General features: G+C 41.9%; 1 protein-coding gene across 1 annotated transcript in view; it reads right to left on the reverse strand.

The window, feature by feature from the left end:
- The window catches only part of LOC111228752 (ephrin type-A receptor 3-like), a 103,528-nt gene that overhangs the window by 79,030 nt on the left and 1,608 nt on the right, over positions 1–22,890 (reverse strand). The window contains exons 2-3 of the mRNA XM_022754774.1: positions 7,190–7,254; positions 1,082–1,282 (exon numbers count right to left, since the gene is read on the reverse strand). Of these exons, the coding sequence (XP_022610495.1) occupies positions 1,082–1,282; positions 7,190–7,254 (266 nt within the window). The remainder of the gene's footprint in view (positions 1–1,081; positions 1,283–7,189; positions 7,255–22,890) is intronic.

Raw genomic sequence — 22,890 nt, forward strand, 5'->3', positions numbered from 1 at the left:
GCATAATAAGCTCTGATTACATAGAAAGCAATAATTACAGTACAAACAAAACTACCACCTTTTGTCAGGCCTTACAGTACATTAATATGTATGTGCCCATAAATGTAAACAGCAGAATGCTGTGAAATCACCCATATTCTGTGAAATATGGGCACAAAATTCCTTCCTCATCGCAGGTTTGATGCTCAAGTACTTGTGGCTTCAGGCTCTTCACAAACAAAAAATTAACTTCTAGTCAACCTTGTTAAGAGAGAAGAAATATGTTTCCACTTCTTTCTTTCTTTTCATATTTCTGTCATGAGCGTCTGCTGCAGTGAAAGCAAACAATACAGCATCAGCTCAAACATGAAGATCAGGCAGGTTTAATTGAAAAGGCAGAGATTTGTCATTAAAGTTAATTTGCTGATTTAGCTGAATAGCAAAGCGCCCCTAAACTCAGCTGCCATCGCGAGCGCTGTAAGGTGAAATGGTTCTAATTTGTGAATGTTTTTCATTCGTGTTGCATTTACTCTAACATTTTCATGACAAATGCAATATGTATCGACTAAATTACATATTTGAGAAGTGAAAGAAAACACTCCTTATGTTAGTTAGTTAACTCAATTTTATTCAAAAGACTAAGAGCACAGCGGAGTCAGAGAATACGTTTAGGATTTCAGAATTTTTTTTTCAGACAGACCACAGACTCCAAACAATTTCTGCCTCCACCATGATTCATATCAGACTTACTCCTGTGCCACTGATCTAAAAAAAAAGAAGAAATGTGTCTTTTTACTTGTTTCCCTCCAAAAGGAATTCAGAGAGCAGACAGCTACACAACACCTATGGAGCTAAAGTCCAAATTCAAGGCTTTGCTCACCAAGAGTGAACAAACAAGCAGCAGAAATGCGACAGGAGGGCCTAAACATTCACAAACACACACACACACACACACACACACACACACACACACACACACACACCCACACACACACACACACAAACACACACACACACCTTCCAGCTGCAAGGACATTATCTGCCACCATGCTGCCCATGTGTTAAAAAGCTTGCATGCGTGTGTTTGTTAAGTGATGCAGACCTCTTTGCAGGTACCAGGGACCCCGGGCAGGCTATTACAGTCCCTCAGGGTGAACTTGATCTCAATGTAGACGCGCTGCGCCCCTTCTCTGCTGATGTGGCGCGTCCTCAGCCAGTTGTTCTGGTTGGCCTCCATGACGTTACACACCTGGTAGGTCCTCATCGGGGTGTTCCTCTCATCCATCACACTGATCTCCTCCCACTGAGGATGAGAGGTGGACAGAGGAAAGGGAGGGGGGGGAGCAAAGTTGGTCTATTAGATTAGAAAGATACAGTATCTTCATTAAATATGATTGTTCCACATTTATTCCACCTTTATCAGATGCCATTTTGTGATGAAGGGCAAGAGAAAGAAGTGGGATGAAGAAAAGGAAAGAGGTGGAAAGCAGGGAGAAAGATGGAGAGGATAAGCAGAGGATGCTGGAAGAGGGGTAAGGAAGGAAGAAGTGAGGAAAGAGAGAAGGAAAGATGAAAGAAAATAGCAATAAACATGCCAAAGAGGTGTGAAAGAAAGTGATATAAAGGAGGGTAAAGAGGCGAAGGAGGGCGTAAATTTCAATTCAAAGTCCAAGTGGACGTGCGACCGGGGTTGAGTGACATTCAGCACCACTCAGCTGCAAGATCATCCTATTCCATCAGTAGTCAATGGACAAAGGAGATCTCAGTCCAAATATTGCTTATGGGAAACTGGGCCCGAGTTCAATGAACTGTGGTTTAGTGAAAACCAACGCCTAAGCCTGCGTGTTCTGTTTTCATGTCTGGATGAATATGAGTGATGATCTGTGTCAAGATGACTGAAGGACTGTCTTTGTCTGTGTTGCACGTGTGCACAGAGTGTGCGTGTTTTTCTTAAGTGAATGGGTGATTTAGCTCTTAAGAGTGTGTGTGTGTGTGTGTGTGTATGAGAGAGAGAGAGAAACGGAGTGAGAGAGAGGGAGCGAGAGAGAGAGAGCAAGGAGTAGGTAGGACAGAGCTACTTTGTCTCCCGTCATCTGCTACCATCTGTTTCCACTTCTGACTAAGGCAGTAATTGAGAACACTTCTCGCATGAGCAGGAAAACATTTCTATCTGCACACGCACACACACACACATACACACACATAAGAGAAAGAACATGTCTATTCCTTAAAGAAACGGAAAATAAACCAATGCGGTCTCAGAGTCTCAAGATATCTGATCCATTCAAGGGGAAGCTAACTGGATTTTCATGAAAACACACACACACACACACACACAAACTGGATGAGTCCTAGTTTGTGGTGAGGGATGAGAGGACCACCATCTTTGTTCTGAGCTCCTGTCATCATCTTAATACTGAAGCTTTAAGCTCCCGAGTGATGAACACATATCACCTTACAGTCGTCCAACCATGTAAACACATAAAGCATGGTATGAACACATACTGTATACACGCATGTGTATACACACTTGCACTGAAGTACACACACACACACACACACACACACACAGAAGACCCACAGAAGTAACTACCTGTCATCCCTAATGTGTCCTAAAATTCAAATGAAACCGGAATTGTAGGTGAAGCAAGAAGCAAAGAGAAAGAAATAAAGAGAGATAAAGAAAAGAGAGAAGACAGGCTAATAAAATGCTAAGAAAGCAGCAAAAAAAAAGGCAAAGAGATTTTCAGACAAGTCCAAGCTAAGGTTGGATTCTTGAGGTTAATCTGATGTGACGGCCCAACAACCCGGCAAAAGCTTGACGCAGTTCACCTCCAAGTCCTGAGCACTAAAACAGATCCACATAAAAAAAGAAAACCCCACACATTCTCACATAGACTCACGCGCACTTTCACTGGCTCTCTCACACACTCAGATGCTTTTAATCTCCACAGCCTCCACTGAAACGTCTACTGTGTATGAATTGGAACAAAACCAGCTCTCTCTTGATTCCTTACTCTCCAACAGTCACTCTACTACAGAAACCGAGAAAAGAAGGAGAAGAGGCAGGAGACTGTTAAAGCTGCTGCAGTCAGCTGACACAAATGTCCCTGATAGCCACTTCAGAGTTTGAAGATTACATATAAGGGGATGTATCACTGGAGTCTCGCTTGACATTGTACGCGCACAATAACTTCGAGTCATTGTGATCAACCGCACTCGATTCAATTAAAAGAACAAAACACCAGACGGAGGGAGAAAGAGAGAGAAAAGAGGAGAGAGATGAATGAATGTTGGTAAATTACAGGCTCGCCTGGCAGCTAAATAGACCCATCTGTGCAGAGCTGGGACCAGTCGGACATCACAGGACGGTTGCACACACCCACACACACACATACACACACACAAAGCTGAGTCCCCAGGGAGTGGTGATTAAAGCATTTATGGGAATAGTCATTGAGGGATAAAGAGGGCTTTATGATGTCTTTGTTTATTTCTTTGTAGGCAGAGTTTGGAGTGGCTGGATTACTGCCACTTCCTGGTGAGTGACTTATTTCCCTTGATGGCGAGTCTGTTCATTGTCACTTTTAGCTGGTGTAACGCACAGGTGTGTTTATGATCATGAAAACAACCTGCTCGCCTCCATGTTTGCAAATGATACACCAGCCACTTGAGAGCACACCTACCAAAAGAAGGGAAATGTACTCCCTAAACACAAACACACACACACACACACTAAGTGAAAACTGTTGCCTGTGTTGGTTCAGACTGAACGCTAATTAACATTCAGAATGAAACCCTCCTCCCTGAACCCTCAATCACCTCGGCCAATCAGCACGGAGCCCGCTTGATTGCTTTGAAGTGAAGCAGAGACGTCGGATCGGGGTTTAAGTTCAACCATTCACCAGCTTAACATAATATCCCCCCTTCTGCAATCATCTGATGGGTACACCTACGAGGACATAATTGGCCTCCAACCGCTGGAACAAGCTCTGGCTTAGTGAGGACGGTGGGGTGGGAGGGGGCACAGAGCGAGAGGAGAGGAAAAAAACACAGATGGAAGATGAAGAAAGAGAAGAGGGGGTTATGGAGCCTCTGGGGGGGGGGGGGGGGGGGGGGGGGGGGGGGGTCGAGATGCTGCGAGGGCCTCCCATTTTCAAACATCATTAAGACGTATCTGTTTTGTGTCCCTCACGAGGAACACCCCTGCCCGGTGACAGAAGTGGGTCGCTCCGCTCAGTCTCAGGCACATCCGGCCCTGCACGGCTTGGATTAAGCGTGACCCTCGGGGGTCAAGTGTGGTTTTTGACTAATTCACGTAGACAGTGGTCTCACATTGGTGGGAATTGCCCCTCGCTGAGTCCAGTCCACAGGTTTAAAGTGCAAAGGTCAACTGGATAATCCCCCTGATATGAAACATAAAGACCTTCTCACAGCCCTTGCACCTTCCCCCTCTGTCTATCACTCTCTGTCCCTTCTCTTCTCCTTTACATTAGATCCAAGGAGCATTTCTGAGCATCGGAGACACGCAGTATGTATATAATTATGATAAACAAACAGTAATGTTGCCAACAGGATTGGCAGCCTCTATTCGTCTCTACAGTTTTTTATGGTGTATGCCACCAAGCTAGATTTAACTAGAAACTATTCGCTGGCTTGTTTTATGGCACAAAAGGAGATACATTTACAAGGGTTTTATATGATGATGCAAGAAGCCTAGTAGAAGGGTCATCTTGTAAAAATGAGCCCCTGATGCTTTTTGTTATTTATTCATTTATTTTTCGATACAGGTTGCCCACAGTAACAGCTTGTTATCCTCAGCCACCCCTGATGTAACGGCTCCCTGTTTCTGCTTTTTTTCTCGGTGCAGTATTTAAAACTGATCTACTGAGCAAACAGCATCCTGTTGCTTTGCTCTGTTTTTAATGAAGAAGAGCAAAAATAAAAGCTCAGCAACCTTGGTGACACAAAACACATTAGATTTCCTGTAGGTGCTTCACAATAAGAGTATGCAGCTATCCTCTGCATGAGGACACAGGGGAAGTGTGGATGACCTGGCGTAGCTCTGTGATTAAACTGGACTTTATGCCCATGTAAACACAATAAGAATTTGTTTAGCCCAGAAGATACAGTGTGTGTCAGTGACGAGTCAGCAGACAGGAATGTGTGCAGATGACAACGTACCTCGCCTAGCTCAAATCATGAGAGCTTCATGGACAACAGATATAAAGCATTAACATGACACTGCATAGGCTTTTATGCTCCTAAAATGTATTCTTAAATGTGTTTGTTTGATACAGCACCTGTGTTTCAAATGAAGAATTAAAAACTGGGATGGTGTTGAGTTTTGAGGGAAACACCGATGTGAGACAGAGGCTTCGAACAATATTGATTCCGTGCGTTCAATTTTTATAGGAATGATGTCACAATTAAAGTGGCACTATAAAAAGTTGCAGTGATGTTTAAAGATGGGCGCATATAACACAATCTCCTTGCCTTGCTCTCACTTCGTCTCTTCCTGTTTGTTTATGCTGCTTCAGCTGCACTTGCTTTGTGTTGCTTTAAGCCTGTTTGCCTTCTAGCTGTTTATGATAAACATAACTATTATAGCTAACTGAAAACTGAAAACTGTGTGGGCTTTTTTTTTTTTAAGAAGCAGCTGCTTATTTCATACAATTTAGCCTTTTGAGTTTGTCTTTCTATCTGACAGTGGATAGTAGAACAAAGAGGGAGGATCATGTTTATCTAGGAGGACGATAACATCGGCTTCATGTACACGGAGAGAATGAGAACAACCACCAGAGCAAAGACTTTACCAGCTTTAACCAATTTAGTAATTTCCTTTGTCAGATAAAGCAGCTGATAAAACCTGCAAGCAAAAAGCACTAAAACAAAACAAAATGCTTTTCTTTTTATAATGTCTCAGTTGTAGTAGTAGTTGTAGTGTTTATTTAACAGAGGAGTTGTGTGGAGGCCCATAGAGCCAGTCTCCTCTCAGTTTCTGTACATACTCAGGGAGGAGACGCCAGATCCCCACTATGCTGACAGTTCATGAAAAAAGATATACATGATGGAGTTTATTGTATATATTTAACTTTCTAGCCAACACATTTGTTTGAGGGCAAACTAACAACACATGTGCTTTTCCGGGCCATGATTAAGCCACCCCAAACTGAACCATATTTTCAATAAGACTAACTTGTGTACTCTGGTTTTCAAAATTAGATTGAACCGTTTGGCTTAGCCACAGATGGAACACATTCTGCTTTTCTATAAGGACCTCAGTGGAGACAAAACGAACATACACAAACATCCACAATATGGCCACACAATCGGAGCATTTCAAATATGTGAACCTGATACCCTTGATTGCTTGAGAAAACAACCTTGCTTAGCGCTGCTCACTTCAGCTGCCTCTTGTCTGCTGCGCACAACCATGAAACCGCGTGTGGCATCCTGCAATTTAACACACCGATGCTGAATGGTGGAGAGGAAGTGCGTGACTCAAGGGGAAATAGAATTAATTCAGCGCCATTCAACAGCTCTACTGCTAGAGTGACGTACAGAACCCGCTCTTACTTCTTTATTGAATCAACTTTGTCATTCTTCCTCTCCGCGCTCTCACCCTCTTCTTCTCCTCTCACTTCTCTGTTGTCATTTCCTGATTCGTGCTGGCTGCACTCCAGACTCCCCTGGTCCCTATACATGTAAAAGGCTAGTTGCGTAACCCCCGCATACATGGAAACGACACCAACATGTACACACCAGTGTCCTCTTACGTAAGAATATTTACCCCTCCACACTGTCCCTTCACTCCATCACCCAAAAAAATCACAACCCGTAAGAAATGGAGGCTCCAGTGCCACAGCGTTTTCAGCGCAGCAGAAATAATTTGTAAATTCCCCCTGCAGACTCCCGATTTAGCAAGGAGCGCTCAAGAACCCAGTGCTCTCTAAAACACACGCTCCAGTGCTGCTGCTAGCTCTGAGTCCCTGCCTGTTCCCTGAAAATAAAACATGTCAACATGACCTGCTAGTTGTGATCAGATTTATACTTTTGCTGCCAGCTCCGGCATAAAGAGAGGATGTTTTTTGTTTGTTTTTCTGTGTGTGTGTGTGTGTGTGTGTGTGTGTGTGTGTGTGTGTGTGTGTGTGTGTGTGTGTGTGTGTGTGTGTGTGTTAGTGTGCGTGTGCGTGCTGCATATACTCACCCCCTCATTAGGGTAAGCCTCCCAGCCCAGGTCGGCCAGAGCTGACATGGAGTCCAGCAACGTAACTGCAAGAACACAGAGAACAAAAACGTCAACTTACACATACTGAAGAGACTGCGAGTCACGTTTCATTTCTCAGTCTCCGTTTCCTTAAAGTCACGATAATGTTTATGATATGCAGTGTGAGGAAATTGAATGCATCTCATAACATCATGTTGTAAACCTCCCTCTGCCATCCATATAAAAGAGACTCCGAGATGTTTTCATGTTTTATACAAAGGTGTCTTTTGTTGTGCTGCAGTACAATAGCAGTGGCATCACAAGCAGTGGTAAGCCTACAATTTCAACTTTAACATTACTGTGGTTGTGCTGCAGCTGCTATGGTTCAAGGGGACACAAAGTCAGTCAGTGAAACGGCATCAAGACACTAAGGCAAGAGTATATTTTACAGTTACATTTACATTTTCTCCACCCAATACCGCTCTCTCTTTTGAGTATCAACCTCTCGAGCTCCATAGGCCTGAAAAATGTTTGTTTTGAGGGTTGTGTTGTTGAGGGAGAAAGGAGACTGTGTTCAAGTTGTACGTATTAAAAGTGGGTAAAATGGATTTCGATATTGGCATGTCTTCGGGATGAATAAAACATCTGATATGTTTTTTTTTTTGTGAGAATAATGCTTTTGTCTCATTCTCATCACCCTGCCAGGCCCACGAGCAGACACATGTGTTGGACTGTGCACCTCAAGCTGTTATGATGGTCAGAACCATTTTATCCAAGCCCAGTCATTGGCTGGAACCGGATTTCAGAGCAGGAGAGGGATTTGAGAGGTTTTTGTTAACATTTCACATTTCTCCAAAATAGAGTCACAATTGAAATCCATTGTGAACACTTTGAATCCAAGATCACTCCGATCCATGTTTTCTTTCAAAGGGCCAATTCACCCAATTTTCAAAAAACACATTTTCTTACCTGCCTTATGTATACAGCCTTTTTTTTTTTTTTTTAAACGTATAACTCTCTGGGATTGCTGCCAGCCAAACACAGTGGAGGGAAATTGAATCCCGTTTGTGGTGCTCAAAGAATGAAAGAAAAATGCAGGTAAACAAATTGAGCTGTAACTTCTATCTTGTCCCATTTACTCCGGAAATTCCTTTTCTCTGAACACTTCTCATACAACTCCACTGAAGAAATAGTCCCTTTAAAAACTGCTGACAACACAGTCTGTGGATTATCCAGACATTAGTTCTGGAGATTGATATCTCAAAACCTGGGGACATAAAACTAAAACTATCTCCATGGCTGGATGACATAATAAGTCAGTGACAGTGACAGTGAAAGTGAGAAAACGTGTTTCTGTCATTTAGATGAAACAACCCTTTCTACAAGCATTTTACAACAATTTTCCAGCCTAAAAAGTGTTTAATACCACAACTAGAAAAAACATCTTGTTGGAATATATCACTTTAAGAGGAGAATGTCATCTAGGACAAAGTGCAAAAGTAGGATGAATGCACATATGATTCGTATTGCACGTTTCCTGTGTGCGATCTCCTGTGTGACAGGAGGAAGTGGAGGGAGGATGCAGGAAGCTGAGAATGAAAAGTGAGGAGAAGAAGGTGGCAGGTTGACCAGCGGGAGGCATAATGAAAACCTGCTCAGACTCTGGAGCAAGGTTCTCCACCTGTGTGCGCATGTGTGTCATTTGTTAGTGTGTATGTGTGTGTGTGCTTGTTGAGGCTTGGCTCAGTCAGGTCCTAATCATGCCTTCAACACCGCTGACCATCAATATTTAATCAGTATCCATCTGCAGAGACTGCTGCTTCTCTCTTTCTTCTCTCTCTCTCAATCACACACACATCGTAGCTCTCCTAAGGTGATCCTCCCGCTATTGAAATCTTTGAACCTGTGCTGTCAATCCACAGATCTCAGATCAGACATCCCGAGTCACTGACCTGACACAATTGAAAATGACTGCATCACTTTAAAACAGCACCTCTGATTTTTATAAGGTACCAGCGGTGACCTGGAAAAACTATTCCAAAGTAAGAAGAAAACAGAGTTTGCCCTCCTGAATGCAAATGAGACTAATCACTCAATTGAAAGAGGTACAAAGTGCCTGTTTACAATCCCCTCTGTGTATCCATACTGCCTGTAGGTATAACAAAGGAACTGTAAAATTGGTCCGACCTCCTCTTTTCCTGGCTTCCCCTCTCTTTCTCTTCCTCTCGCACTCATGCTGTTCATCAACCCTAACTGAATCCCAGCCGTTCTCCTCCGCTCAGCACACCATGACAGCAGGGAGGCATGTCATGCTGCATTAGTGTGTGTATATATGTGTATGCGCATGTAATGGCACGCATATCTGCGCGTGTCTGGGTGCGCCTGCACCCACACAGCAGCGCCTGCGTGAGAAAACAGCTACAAAATAGTGCACTTGGTGTAATGAAGCAGAGAGAGAGGCTGCACAGCAGAGCCGAGGTGAGAGAGAGAGAGAGATTAAATGAGAGGGATGAGACAGAAACAGTGGAGGAGAGATGTTGAGCAGCAAAAGGTCAGAGGCAGCCTCCAGCCCATGTGTGTATTCAGAGAAACTAAAGACCATTTAGACTGCTTTCCTCAGTTCATGAGCATTTGAGTGGCGTACAGAAATAGGCCATAATAGTATAATAATATGTGATTTCAGGGCCCGACAGAGAGCGTGCACACACACACACACTCACATTCTCACACACACTCTCATATTTCTGCTCAGAGATAAAAGAAGTACCTATCAACAGGTTTGTGAAACGTTGTACAATCGTCTGTTTCACATACAGCCAATTATGCCAATTATATTCTCTGTGACTCTGACTTACTGTCGTACCTTCTCATGTTTTTCACGAGGGGTACAAGTGAGTACAACCTGGTCGTTTTTAAAATCACTTCCCTTCAGTCTTATCTAGGCTGAGAGATAGTTTTGGTTTTATTTTTCTGCTGATATTTGGAGGGTACGGTGGGGGGTGAACGCAATATTTTTGTGCTTAAAATAGTAAAAAGTTTCACTGAGATTCAGCTCTAGTGTGTCTTTCCAGAAATATTGTCCTGCTTACTTTTGAAAACACACAGGTCTCAATGTGATCATTTTGCACCGGAACTTCTTTCCACCAAGGAAGGAGGTCCTTATAGTATAGATGTTGTTGGTAGCATGTTATTCACACATATGTGGCTGCTGAACAATCGCATTATATTCACTCTCTTTCACACAATGTACGTAGTAGTTAGCTAGTAACGTACGCGCTGGCCTTGTGTGTGACTGTGTGTTCTGATCTCATCTTAATAATGTTCTCTCTGTTGCTTCCGCTCTTTCTGCTTTTTCCTCTTTTCTCTTTATGTTTATCAAGTGGGCTTCAATAAACCATTAGGACTGAAGTTGAAACACACTTCCCAAAATGTCGAGCTATTTTCCAAAATTGTGAGCACCATAAATTAAATTCCAACCCCCTGTTGTATTGTGGATTGAGGCAGAAATCTCAAAGGAGAGATTTCTAATAAAACCAAAACTATCTGCCAGGTTGGACACCCCTAGAGCTAAGCCGTAAAATACTCAGCCATCATTGCTTTTACAAGAAAAAAGTTTATAATGCGTCCGCTGATCGGTGCTACATCTTCAGGGCAGACTGGACACTATAGTGACTATTTTACTGGAAAGTGAGGAGACGGGTCAGGGCTAGTTGGTTAGCATGCTAACTGCAGCAGAAACAAAACAAAACAGTTCCTTACCACCACTGGACACATTACTTGCCGAGTAAAGGAATAAAGTTTGATGCTGAACTTGCAACGTTTCTTCTAGACTTAGTGAGTAAACAGCTGTTAATGCTAACGTTGGCAATGTAGCAATAGCAAGACTTACAAATAGCTACTTTAAGACATTTTTTTGCATGTGGATTCACTCATTAGGCGGAAACTTCCCTTACAGAACTGTCTAGTAAGCCAAAGTGTTACGGAAGCCATTACATATTCTAAAGCCATTTTCCAGCCCACTGGGAAAACACACACATACATAAACCTACACATTGACACTTTTTCTCTCCTCCTCACACCTCCTGTCAATACCACTTATCACTTGTAATCAATGACTAGACTCATCAATTATGTATTAGCTATAGCTTCCTGTGTGCTGACACAGCCAGTATGCATATAGGCTATATACATATATGTGTGTGTGTGTGTGTGTGTTCGTGTGTGCTATATGTGTTGTGTGTCTGTTGTCAAAGAGAGGCTGAAAACAGAGAAATTATGAAAATACATTTCTCCCCCAAACAAATGATGCTCTCACCCTATCTCCCTCTCCCTCTTCTCTTTCTCAGGGGAATTGGCTAAATTGTGTGTGTGTGCGTGTGTGCATGTGTGCGTGTGTGAAATTTAAGCCTGGGCCAGGCCGGCTTTGGCCCGGAACAAAAACACCAAGCTCATCACTAGGTCACTCAGGCCAGGCTCATGTTCGGTCTAATGACAAGTCTCTCTCTTACACACACACATTTACCCACATCTACACACATTCAGACCCACACACACACACACACACACACACACACACACACACACACACACACACACACACACACACACACATATACACGATCTCCAGGTTGATGAGCAGCTAAACATGACATCTCATACTCACAGTGGAGCACCTTACAAATTTGAGCACTCAGTGACAACAGCGGAAACAAAACAAAACAAAAAAATCTGTATACAAACATGGCTTTCCCCTGCGTTTCTATCTAAAAATACCACACAAAAAAAAATCACACATGGACAATATTTCCTGAGATTTCATCAGAGGACTTAAATGCACAGATCTATACACAGGCACATGTGACCTGATTACTGTGAGAGTTGTTGGGTTACACAGAGACACGCTGTCTTATTGATTTTAAGCACCAAACTGTGAGGTTTACATTTTGAGAATGAAAGATGAGGAGGAAAAAGGGGGTGGAGGGTGTGAAATTGTACATCAGAGATTCTTGTACAAATACAGTAAACCACTGAAACTGCGCCTACTTACACAACCGCGTGCAGAAATGACAAAACATTTTTCAATCTCTTTGTCTCTCCATCTCCTTCTGTGTCTGTCTATTTTTCTTCTCACTCCCATTTCCTCCCTCTGGGGTGTCTGTCTCTCTCTGTCTTCCTCTCTTTTTCTCTCTCCTTCTCTGTCTGTTTTTGTCTCTCTGCTGCTCTCTCTCTCCTCTCTCTCTCTCTCTCTCTCTCTCTCTCTCTCTCTGTCTCTCTGGTCGGCATACACTGCTTCAGCTGGGCTGCAAGAAGCTGTGATCCACCTGCCAAGAATCAAACGGCGCTGCCAACAGCCAGATTGGCACACAAAGAGACCGAGATGCTTACACACACTCACACTCACACACAAAACTAACAAACACACACTTTAAGATGGTGCCAGTGCCACAAAAAGAAAAGACTGCACAATAAGACCACCACACAGACTCAATATAGAGTACAATATGTGACTGCATAATGAGCTCTTAAGATCTTTTCTACTCAGAATAGAAAAATATTAAATGAATCAGTGGACTTGGTAGATAATGAAGGGCTTTGCTGACACCACCTTCAACATGCTGATCCTGCATGTATAGTCTTCATTGTTTTTATTTCTTCATGATGTTAAATATAAGATTTTCTTTTAAAGGTCCCAGTCAGTTTAAACCAATTTTCACTGAGGTTTTATGTCCCTCAACACCCGATAACCTGCTTTGAAAATGCTGACAGCTACACTTTACAGTAATCCACTTTACAGAACCTCTCGTGAAAGAACATCTTTCAGTAATAGAAAGTGAGTAGGACATGATATTAAAAAGTAATAAGAATATAATAATAAATAATAAAATTATAAGAAGTTGCAATACTCTTACTTTTTATAATGTGAGTTGTAAATACAAAGTGTACTATCACTTTCAAATTCAAATTACTTTCAAATTACTTTATTGCCATGTCAACACAGTTGCTTGGAATTTGTCTCTGTGCAACTCTTACAACAAACAAAACAACATGATCACACATAGATTAAAAAAAAAATTATAAATTACAAAAGACAAACACATAAAAAATGACTACATTAAAAAAAAACAACATAAAATCTATGCATCCATATCCACAAAATATGGATACAATATTTCTTTCATCAATAAAGAAAATGTTCTACATTTTTCAGGAAAAAACTTTAATTTCTTGCTGAGAGCTATTATGATTTATTAATTAGATACCACTCTCATGTCTGTATGCTGGTTATTTTAGCTTAGCTTAGCATAAAGACTGAAATCAGAGGGGAACAACTAGCCTAGGTGCAGGTCAGCCGGTTAACTGTTTGCCCCTGTTTCCAGTCTTCATGCTAAGCTAGGCTAACCATCTCCTGCTAATACGTCATATTTAAAAAGACAGTGAGGTTAATCATCTCCTCTAACTCGCTATAAAAAAAAGCAAGCGTATTTCTCAAAATGTTGAACTGTTCCTTTGTATTCATCAGAGACACAGTACTACTGAGACTGAAATCTCTTCTTTAAGACAACAAAAGAGGCTAACAGCCTGCTTTAGTAAAACAAAGCCTTGCAGCTTGCAAAGCTTTCCTCAAGATAACTTACTCTGCTCCAATATACAACCGCGCACAAGTACACACAGACACATACACACCCAATATCTCAGTATTAGTAGCACCACACACACAGAGCTTCCCCAGCTTCCACTCCACTGAGAGTGTAGTTCAATGAGTGAGAGTGTTGTCAGGGCAACAAACGGGCCGATGGAGAGCAGGATGAAGGAGTGGGAAGAGTTGAGCTCTGAACTTTAGGAAGAAACTGGTGTCGTACCAAGACTGCTACACTTTCTCTCTCGCTGTCTTTTCATCAGTCCTCTCTCCACTCATCCACAAACCACCAGAGGCTCTCAGTCCGTCTTTTTTTCTTCTAGTTTTCTCTTTCCATCTGCGCCCTCATGCTCTGCTCATTTTATTGAAGTTCTCTGTTACTGTATATCCTCCCGATCCTATCCTATGGTTTGTTTTACCATACAAATGTGAGATAGGTTGTCCGTCATAATTGATAGTTATACTTATAGATCAGATGTCACTGCATTTCAGGGCATGTGCATTTAGAGAAAGGGTTTTTATAACAACACTGCATTTGTATTCATACTTCAGATTTTCTCTTTTTGTGTCTGGACGGCGTCTTTTCCCTGAAGCAGGCCTATCCCAGTGTACAATACTTCAATTTCACTTTTCAGTGCAGTTTTTGGGGGGGTTAGATGAGGTGAAATCTGGCATGATTTCACAGTAAAAATGTTATTTTTCTTCAAGTGTGGTAGCTGTCTGTAAAATGTTTCTAAGAATAATTCAATGGACTTAAATTAAATTCTAATCCCAATTCTTCTTTGATTCAGTTCCAATGCTTTCCATTCTGATCAGAGAAATATTATGTTGATCCTCTACATTTCAACACACACAAAATTAAATTCCACTTCGGGCTGGACTAAATTACACAGATTAAAATCGGTTATATTAAGTAGCCTCGATCCGTATAATTACACAGTAGCCTATAGCTGTACAAATGAGTGATAGACAGGAGCAGCCCACTGATGCTAAAAGCTGATTCTCTGAAACACATGAAAAAAATTCAATTACGTATTGACATGCATGGCTAAGTGGTAGTTAAGTGTCTGGATCATCAGTCGTCTGACTTACACAAATTAAATTATAAAAACTGTGAATGAAAGTATAACAAAAATAATAACTGTATATCATTTGCCCTTAAAGTGAAAAACAAAGTTGATAGAAGTATAATTAAATTGACAAATCAGCTCTGAAATATAATCATTCACAGCTCTAACAACACTGTGAGTATTTTTATAGACACTAAGGTGCTGGTCATGATCAGGTTTTTGGAATATCACTTAAACGTGTTTGTGCATGTAAACGCAGAAGCGCTCATCCCTGTTTTAAGAAAATGAAATATGGCAGTGCGACGCGCAGAGAAATAAATGGCATCATGTGGCATATAAACACAACACTGAGGCTACTGATCCATATCTGTGTGTGCATATGTGTCATTAACATTAAAATGGTGATGTATACACTGATGTGCACGTACGACACTGACTAATTGGTTATCGTTTGTTGCTTCCCTCTTCCATTATCTACCTTAATGATGGAGAAGTCAAAATACACCAGAGCAATGAATGCAGCTGCATTTATTTCAGCAGAAACCAAAGTGGGCAAACCCTCGACTGGAACAGAAATAACAGAGTGGTAGGAATGTTGGGGAGTCAAATCATCAATCATCTATACAGAGACATGCAATTGCTCTCTATTCCATATAATTATCAATGTGATACTATATATTCCACAGAATCTGTTTAATCAGTGATTTGCAAATGGGGACACTTACAACATTAGCTACTTTACAACGAATGTGTGAAGCGCCGTAAAAATAAACTGTGATGTGCCACTTGCTGTTGCTTGATTGGCATATTTGGCCATTCAGTACATATGTTGAATCATAAATACTTACACCAATGAAATATGTATGAGACATTGGTATGAATGGGTAGTACTTTACAATAAGACTCCCCTTATAAAGTATTTATGAATGGTTTATAACTATTTTATTAATTAGCTTGTTAACATTTTATAAATCATTTATAAGATGTTGTAAAACATTACATAAAAAGGCCAACAGTGACCTGTTGCTTGCCAAATAATGAGCCCATATTTCTCTGTACTGTTAAGCCTCATATCTCATTAGTTACTGAGCTTTCTTTGTTTTCTCCATCATCCAGCATTTGTACCTGCTGCTTCATCACATATTTGTTAAGTTACTAGCAATTAACCACTGTCAGCATTTTAATGGTCAAAAAACATTTGTAACTGGCAAAAGCGTGCCTTATTGTAAAGTGTAAAACACATCACCATTTATTAATGACTTACTATTATTTATAACTGGTAACTCGTTAATAAACGGTGATGGGTTTTACACTTTATAATAAGGTTCCATTTACCAGTTATAAATGGTAGTAACTCATTAGTAAATTTAATGAGTAGTAAGAATTAACTGGATCTTGCCGAATAGTGAACCTGCATCAGTGTATGAAAACTGTGTTATATCTTGTTTTTGATTGTTTATTTATGATTTATAAAGTGTTAACAACTGAACTGATAACCTAATTATAAACCATTTATAAATATTTTATAAGGGTAGTTTTATTGTAAAGTGGTTCCGAATGTTGTGATGAACGATGCAGAAAATTGTCAGATCAAGTCAGCTTTAATCAAAGTCTTCATGTCTCGATCAAAACAAGAAGAAATTTACAAACCGGCTGTCATCACTTCGCTCTGTTTCTAATCATCTATCTCTGTGCAATATTCTCTCACATAACTGATACAAAGAGGGAGACTGCTCAGATTAACCAAGCAAATCCTATATAGAAAAATTACGCAGGACAAACAAGAAAATACATCTACTTCACTTATCAGAAGTTCTCACTGTATTTCTATGAATTTTCATAAATAAGCCAGACTCAATGTGAGATAAATCTAACCCAATTTCAGGTAAAGATAAGTGAAGATAACAGATGAGTTGTCTTCTACACTGCAGTCACAAGTAGGAAGGAAATGTGACGAGTGCTGCAAAGCTCAGCTGCTTTAGTGAACTGATTTTTAAAAAGGAATGTGCATGGTTTATTTAAAAAACCTTATTCTCTAAAGCCTTGAAAAAATGCTCTGAAAAACTGCTCGAAAGGCAGATGGTGCGCAAAACCAAACCAAAATGAAAATATTCACGTGCTGTATGTGATGAACTGTACCTCGATGAGCTTGCTTTATTTTTTTTATTTTTTTTGGACCCCCCACCCCCCCACCCACTTTTGACAGAAGGTACATTAGCCTACTCTGCTATTTCATATACACTGGTAACACTAGCAGAACAGAAAAGATGCCATTCTGACAGACTATGACAGGAGCACTGCCCTAGTTTGTCGCTTGAAGAGGCTCTTGAGTGTGCGTGTGTGTGTGTGTGTGTGTGTGTGCGTGCGCGCTAGTGTTTGCATACGCATGTCTGTGTACGTGTATGGGTTTGTCTGTGCATGCTGGTTGAATGCTTACAGTGTTGAACTGTGACAACCAGTCAGATCCGGACACTTGTTTTTTTTAATAAGACTCTTCCACTAGTATGCCAAAAACTCATCAAGGACAAAGAGCAACACACACACACACACACACAAAGCAGAGCTCTTGAGAGTTCAGAAACATGCACATGTGCCTCCACATTACGCCCAAACTGTGATGCATCCTACAACTAATTTAAAGAACTGTTAAAAGAGCTAGTGAGGATTGAGGGGAGTGAATGAGCAGTGACAGAGGAAGCTTTTATTTTCCCGGAGTAAAATACAGGACAGATAATTCTGCAGGGTTGTCTTTCCCTAAACCCCCCCCCTCGTGTGTGTGTGTGTGTGTGTGTGTGTGTGTCTCTCCTTTTTGGCTTTTCTTCACCTTTTTTGTGCTCTGTTGGTTCTTAAGACATTCCTCCTGATGGGACAAGAGCACACACACACACACACACACACACACACATACAGGGCTGTCACACAGTGGTTGGTCACAGGAGGGTAAATTGGCCTGGAATCTCAGGAGTGAGCCACGGCAGTGGAGACGGATAGGAAATCACATGTCAGATAAAAGTGTGCTTAGACAGGCTGCTACTGTTGATACACACATATATAACATAAATACACACACACACACACACACACACACACACACACACACACACACACACACACACACACACAGACCTCAGTACCTGTCGGTGCCACACACCTGCAGTAATTGTCTGTCTAGCAACTTGTCTGTCTGCCCTCCCTGCCGCCATCGAATCAAACTTAAACCAATCTGCAGTGATGTGGACACCATCAAGTAGTAAGCAGAGAGACGTAACAAGCTTAACTGGCGAAATGCTGGAGCTAAAAAGGATGAGGGGAGAGGATGTATTGCAGGAAAACTCATGGGGGAATTATGCTTAAACAAAACAACCCCAAAACAACAGACAAATGTTTGCTAGCTTGGCTCTGTTTGGCAAACCATCACAGGATTCAGCTAATATCCATGCATTGATAACATACACTCTTCCCTTATCTCAAGAAAATGTCCAGAAGACACATGCAGACAAAAATCCCTCAACCAAAATATTTTAAACTGTTAAAAAATAGCTGTTAGAAAGTTATTAGGAGTGTTTTCTGATTGGATACTTTACATTTGGCTAAGTTTAGGCAACTACTTTGGTAATGGTTGAGGAAAGATCTTGGTCACTGTTAAAGATATGAATGGCATGTATGAATACCTTCTGACACTTAAATTCAAGCTACCAAGTTCTCAGGTGTTTTTGTGCTTATAACACCCTCACAGACGTTAATCAGCAGAGAAAAGATTGGACCAATGGTCAGCAAACATACTATATCTACGGCTGACCCAAATCCCTCTGCTGTTTGTTTGTAAGGCTGTCTAATGCAGCCTTTCACAGTCGTGGCACGAGCCAAGCCCGCAGAGCAAACAACAAAAGAAAAACAGAAAGCGAGAGAGAGAGAGAGAGAGAGAGAGAGAGAGAGAGAGGGGTGGAGGTAAGAAAACAACCAAATTCAATTTAGCCAAATTAAAGGTCAGGACAGGGGGTGCAGGGTTGGGTGGTGTATGTGAGTGAGGAGGGGCAGTGAGAGGGAAAGGAGAATTGGTTTGTGTGTGTGTGTGTGTGTGTGTGTGTGTGTTCGTTCCAGGGTGGCGTATAGACAGTGGTCAAGGCCCAGTGATCAGTGATTTGACCAGCAGTTAAGGGCTTGTTCAGAGGGGGAAGGGGTCAGCAGACATTGTGGTGGTGGAGGAGGGGAGTCGGGGGGCGCAGGGAGCACTTATAACCAAACTTCACTGCAGCCATCAGACATCACACACTGAGGGAAGACTGCCTTTGACATTAATGAACTCTGCATTTGACGGGAATCGTCCAAGCCTAAAAACTGTTCCAAGTTCTGGCTGGTTAAGACACACACATGTTCACCCTTACGAAAGGAACTGAAATAATGTGTTAAGCTGAAAACCCGTTGTTTTCTTGTAGAGAGATGTAAAACAAATTAAAACACACACGGTCTACAACATTACATTCGTTACACTCCAAAAAGTAAGACATTAAATAAGTAAGAGGAGTCTGTACTTGTGGCTGTAGTGTGGCTCATTTTAGCTCAGGCTTTGTTTACATTTGTTCACATCAAAAAAAAGAAAAACTTTATTTATACATATACATAAATAAATGCTTGAATATATTCCAGATGGTTTTGTTTGATTCCACATTCATTTTTATTAAGGAATAGTTCGACATCACAAGGAATTAACTAATTTGCTCTCTTGCCGAGTTAGCTGAGGACATCCACACTGCAGTCTGGTAAATGAAGCCACAGCAAGGAGACAGTTAGCTTAGGTTAGCATAGAGGCTGGCGTTTGTAAAACTCACTGATTAACACATTATATCTTGTTTGTTGAATGTATTGACTTCCGGAAAACCTCACAACAATGACAAATAACCACCAGCAACCCCTGCTAAAACCACAAATAGTCATTTTTAGATATTGGTTTGTGCACCAATTAAACAGACGAGACGTAACGTGTTCATTTAGTGAGCTTTAAAGGTGCTGGGCTAGATGTTTCCCCATTTCCAGTCTTTATATGAACTAGATTAACCAGCCCCTCGCTGTAGCTTCATATTTGTCAGACAAACGTGAGAGTAGTATCAAATTTCTCATCTATGTCTTGAGGAGAAAGAATATACTTCACACTGAATTTAAGCTCCCTTGAAAACACAAAAACAGAAAGAAAAAAATACTGAATTAAATGAATTTGAATAGGTGGTGCTGAATATAAAACCATATTTAGCAACCACTGACTACGGCACAATGGCTCTGTGGGTGCTGTTATGGGTTCTCTGCTCACCAGAGCACAGAGAAAGGGTTGGGTTATTCAGTTTGTCTACAACTTCGTCTCTTTCTTTGTTCCTTTTTTCATCATCACTTCTGTTTTGTCTCAGATTCTCTCTTGTGGATCTGCCTTTTATTTATAATTTCACTCTTCCTGCCTCTCTCACTCTCTCGTTCTCTCTCCTTTTCACTCTCTCGCTCTCTGTCACCAACACACATGCGCACACAATGAATCCATGAGGTGAAGCCCTCACAGCAGAATCATTCTCTGTCACTGAGCTGTATTTATAACCCCATCTATCAGCCAGCCCCGGGAATACGTGACACTATTCTCTGGACCAAGACCACCAAACTGCCCCCCAGCCATACATTACTTCAGGACGAGTGTGTGCATGTGCACACACACACACACACACACATATGTGCTTGTGTATGGGCCTGTGTTAAGCAGATATAGGGGCTCAACCTCATTACAGAAATCATACAGTGGCTCACGGCTCCTGTCCAACTGTTGGATGTGGGAGGACGAGCCAGAGAGAGAGGGAAAGAGAAGAAGACGACAACCAAGGAGAGAGGATCGGACGCCAGGAGGGAGGCTGATAGAAAATAGAGGAGGGCAGATATGAAAGAAGGGGATTAGAGATGGATCGGAGTTGAGGAGGTAGCAAAGAAAAACAGGAGGGTGCTTCCACTTGCTGTCTCTCTGATGAGAGCGGAGATCTATATCCTGCTCTGTCCAAGGTCATGGTTGTTACATGGGAGCAGAGCAATATCTCAGACTCTCTCTCTCTCTCTCTGTCTCACACACACACACACACACACACACACTTTGTGAGGTATGGCTCTGCCGATAACTACAAGCAACCATTATAGATTAAAGCAATTAAACCAGAGGCGACCTTTAACCCAACATTTTACCACAGTCAGGATCTTGTGCGAATCATAAGATGTGTGTGTACGGGAGTGTGTGTGTGTGTGTGTGTGTGTGTGTAAGTAGAGGGCATGCTTTACATATGCTTGCCTCACTGCTCACCCTCATGTTCACCTAACGAATACAGCAGTTCCCCCCCCGGCACCCTCAGGCCAATCCAATAAAAAAACTTAATGTTTAGTTTCAAGACCAATTACAGATTACAGGAAACCTTGAGACTATCGTATAAAACCACAGTTGAGTCACATTTTTTTCCATGTTCTGTTGTTTTTCTCCTCCCTCACCCTTATTAATTCAATTGTATATCATGTGCACGCAGATTTCAGGCAGAATTTGGAATTAAATCATTCATTTGCCTCCATTAGTACACTCTAATCAACATCCAGCTGCGTTGGAAGGAGGCGTAAAGCTCCGATCGCGCTTCTACTTTTTTCTACGGATTGAGGAGGTATATTTAGAGACAGTGGGGAAGACACAAAAATAGAAAGGAGTGGTAGTCTGCTCCGCTCCCCGGGATGATTCTGCACAAGAAAAGAGCAGTAAGAAAATAAAGGGAGGAGAAGGAGCAAAGAAACACCAGATAAAGAGCGCACATGTATCGCTCCTATGCGTTAGAGAGGATACAGACGGTGAGTGGCGAAGGGGCGGCGAGGACAGCAGGACAACAGGGAGACCTGTGAGCATCCACCCAGCTGTTACATCAGTGTGCCCTCAGGGTTCAGACTCATTGTGTGTTGGGCTCCCTCTGCTGGTGCACCAAAAACTCATCCACTCCTCTTCCTCCCTTAACTGTTGATGACAAAGGCCTTCAGAGGATGCTCTTCATCGCAGCAACTTATGAATGATTCCATATCCACTCGCGGATTGTGTTCCCTAGTCCACACTTAGCAGCAATTTCAAACAATTCTCTCATTTCTTCCAAAGCACCCTCAGTCCACCCTCATAACTGTGTTTCTTCTAAATGCCAACAATTTTGGAGCAGATCAATAGCTCTGGTTGTAAACTAAGCTTGTTGACAGCTTAACACTATTTTCCCGCTAACACTATCAGCTCTATCAAAGAGACTGTGTTCTTAATTGAGCCTTGAGACCTGCATCTCTCCATTTATGACAGCCTCGCTTCTGCTACTAGACAGACTCAGAGGGAGGATTTCCTGGAATAACATGACTGCCGAGATGCGTGGGTGGAGAATATGCACACTCATAGACAAACGCAAGGTATACACACACACATGCACGCATGCGCACGCATGCACACACACACACACACACACACACACACACACACACAGGCACAAAGAAGAGCAATCCCTCAGCAAAGCGTGCAGTCACAGCAGGAAAACTGGCAGGCCGAAAGGTAAAAGCAGAGCATAGGGCGGCAGACAAAAATGGCTTCATTGGATTACTGTCCCAATGGGGAACATGCACACAGCCTCTACACACACACACACACACACGTCGGGCAGTGGGCATAAAGTTGCCAATTAGACCAATAGTCAGAAACAGCAGGACAGAGAAATGACCAGAGGATGAAACACTAAGTGACTCACCCACAGAAGTCAACACACAGACACACACACACACACACGCACACACATAGTGGCTGGCAAATTCTTTAAAAAATGTATTAGAGATGAGGAACCATTTGACCTGTCAGCCACCTCAAATAATCTCAAATTGATCATGATCCACACACACACACACACACACACACACACACACACACACACACACACACACACACACACACGCACCAAAACTCACAGATGCCCCCT

Source organism: Seriola dumerili, unplaced genomic scaffold, assembly GCF_002260705.1.
Source record: "Seriola dumerili isolate Sdu_G_001 unplaced genomic scaffold, Sdu_1.0 BDQW01000226.1, whole genome shotgun sequence".
Taxonomy (NCBI): Eukaryota; Metazoa; Chordata; class Actinopteri; order Carangiformes; family Carangidae; genus Seriola; species Seriola dumerili.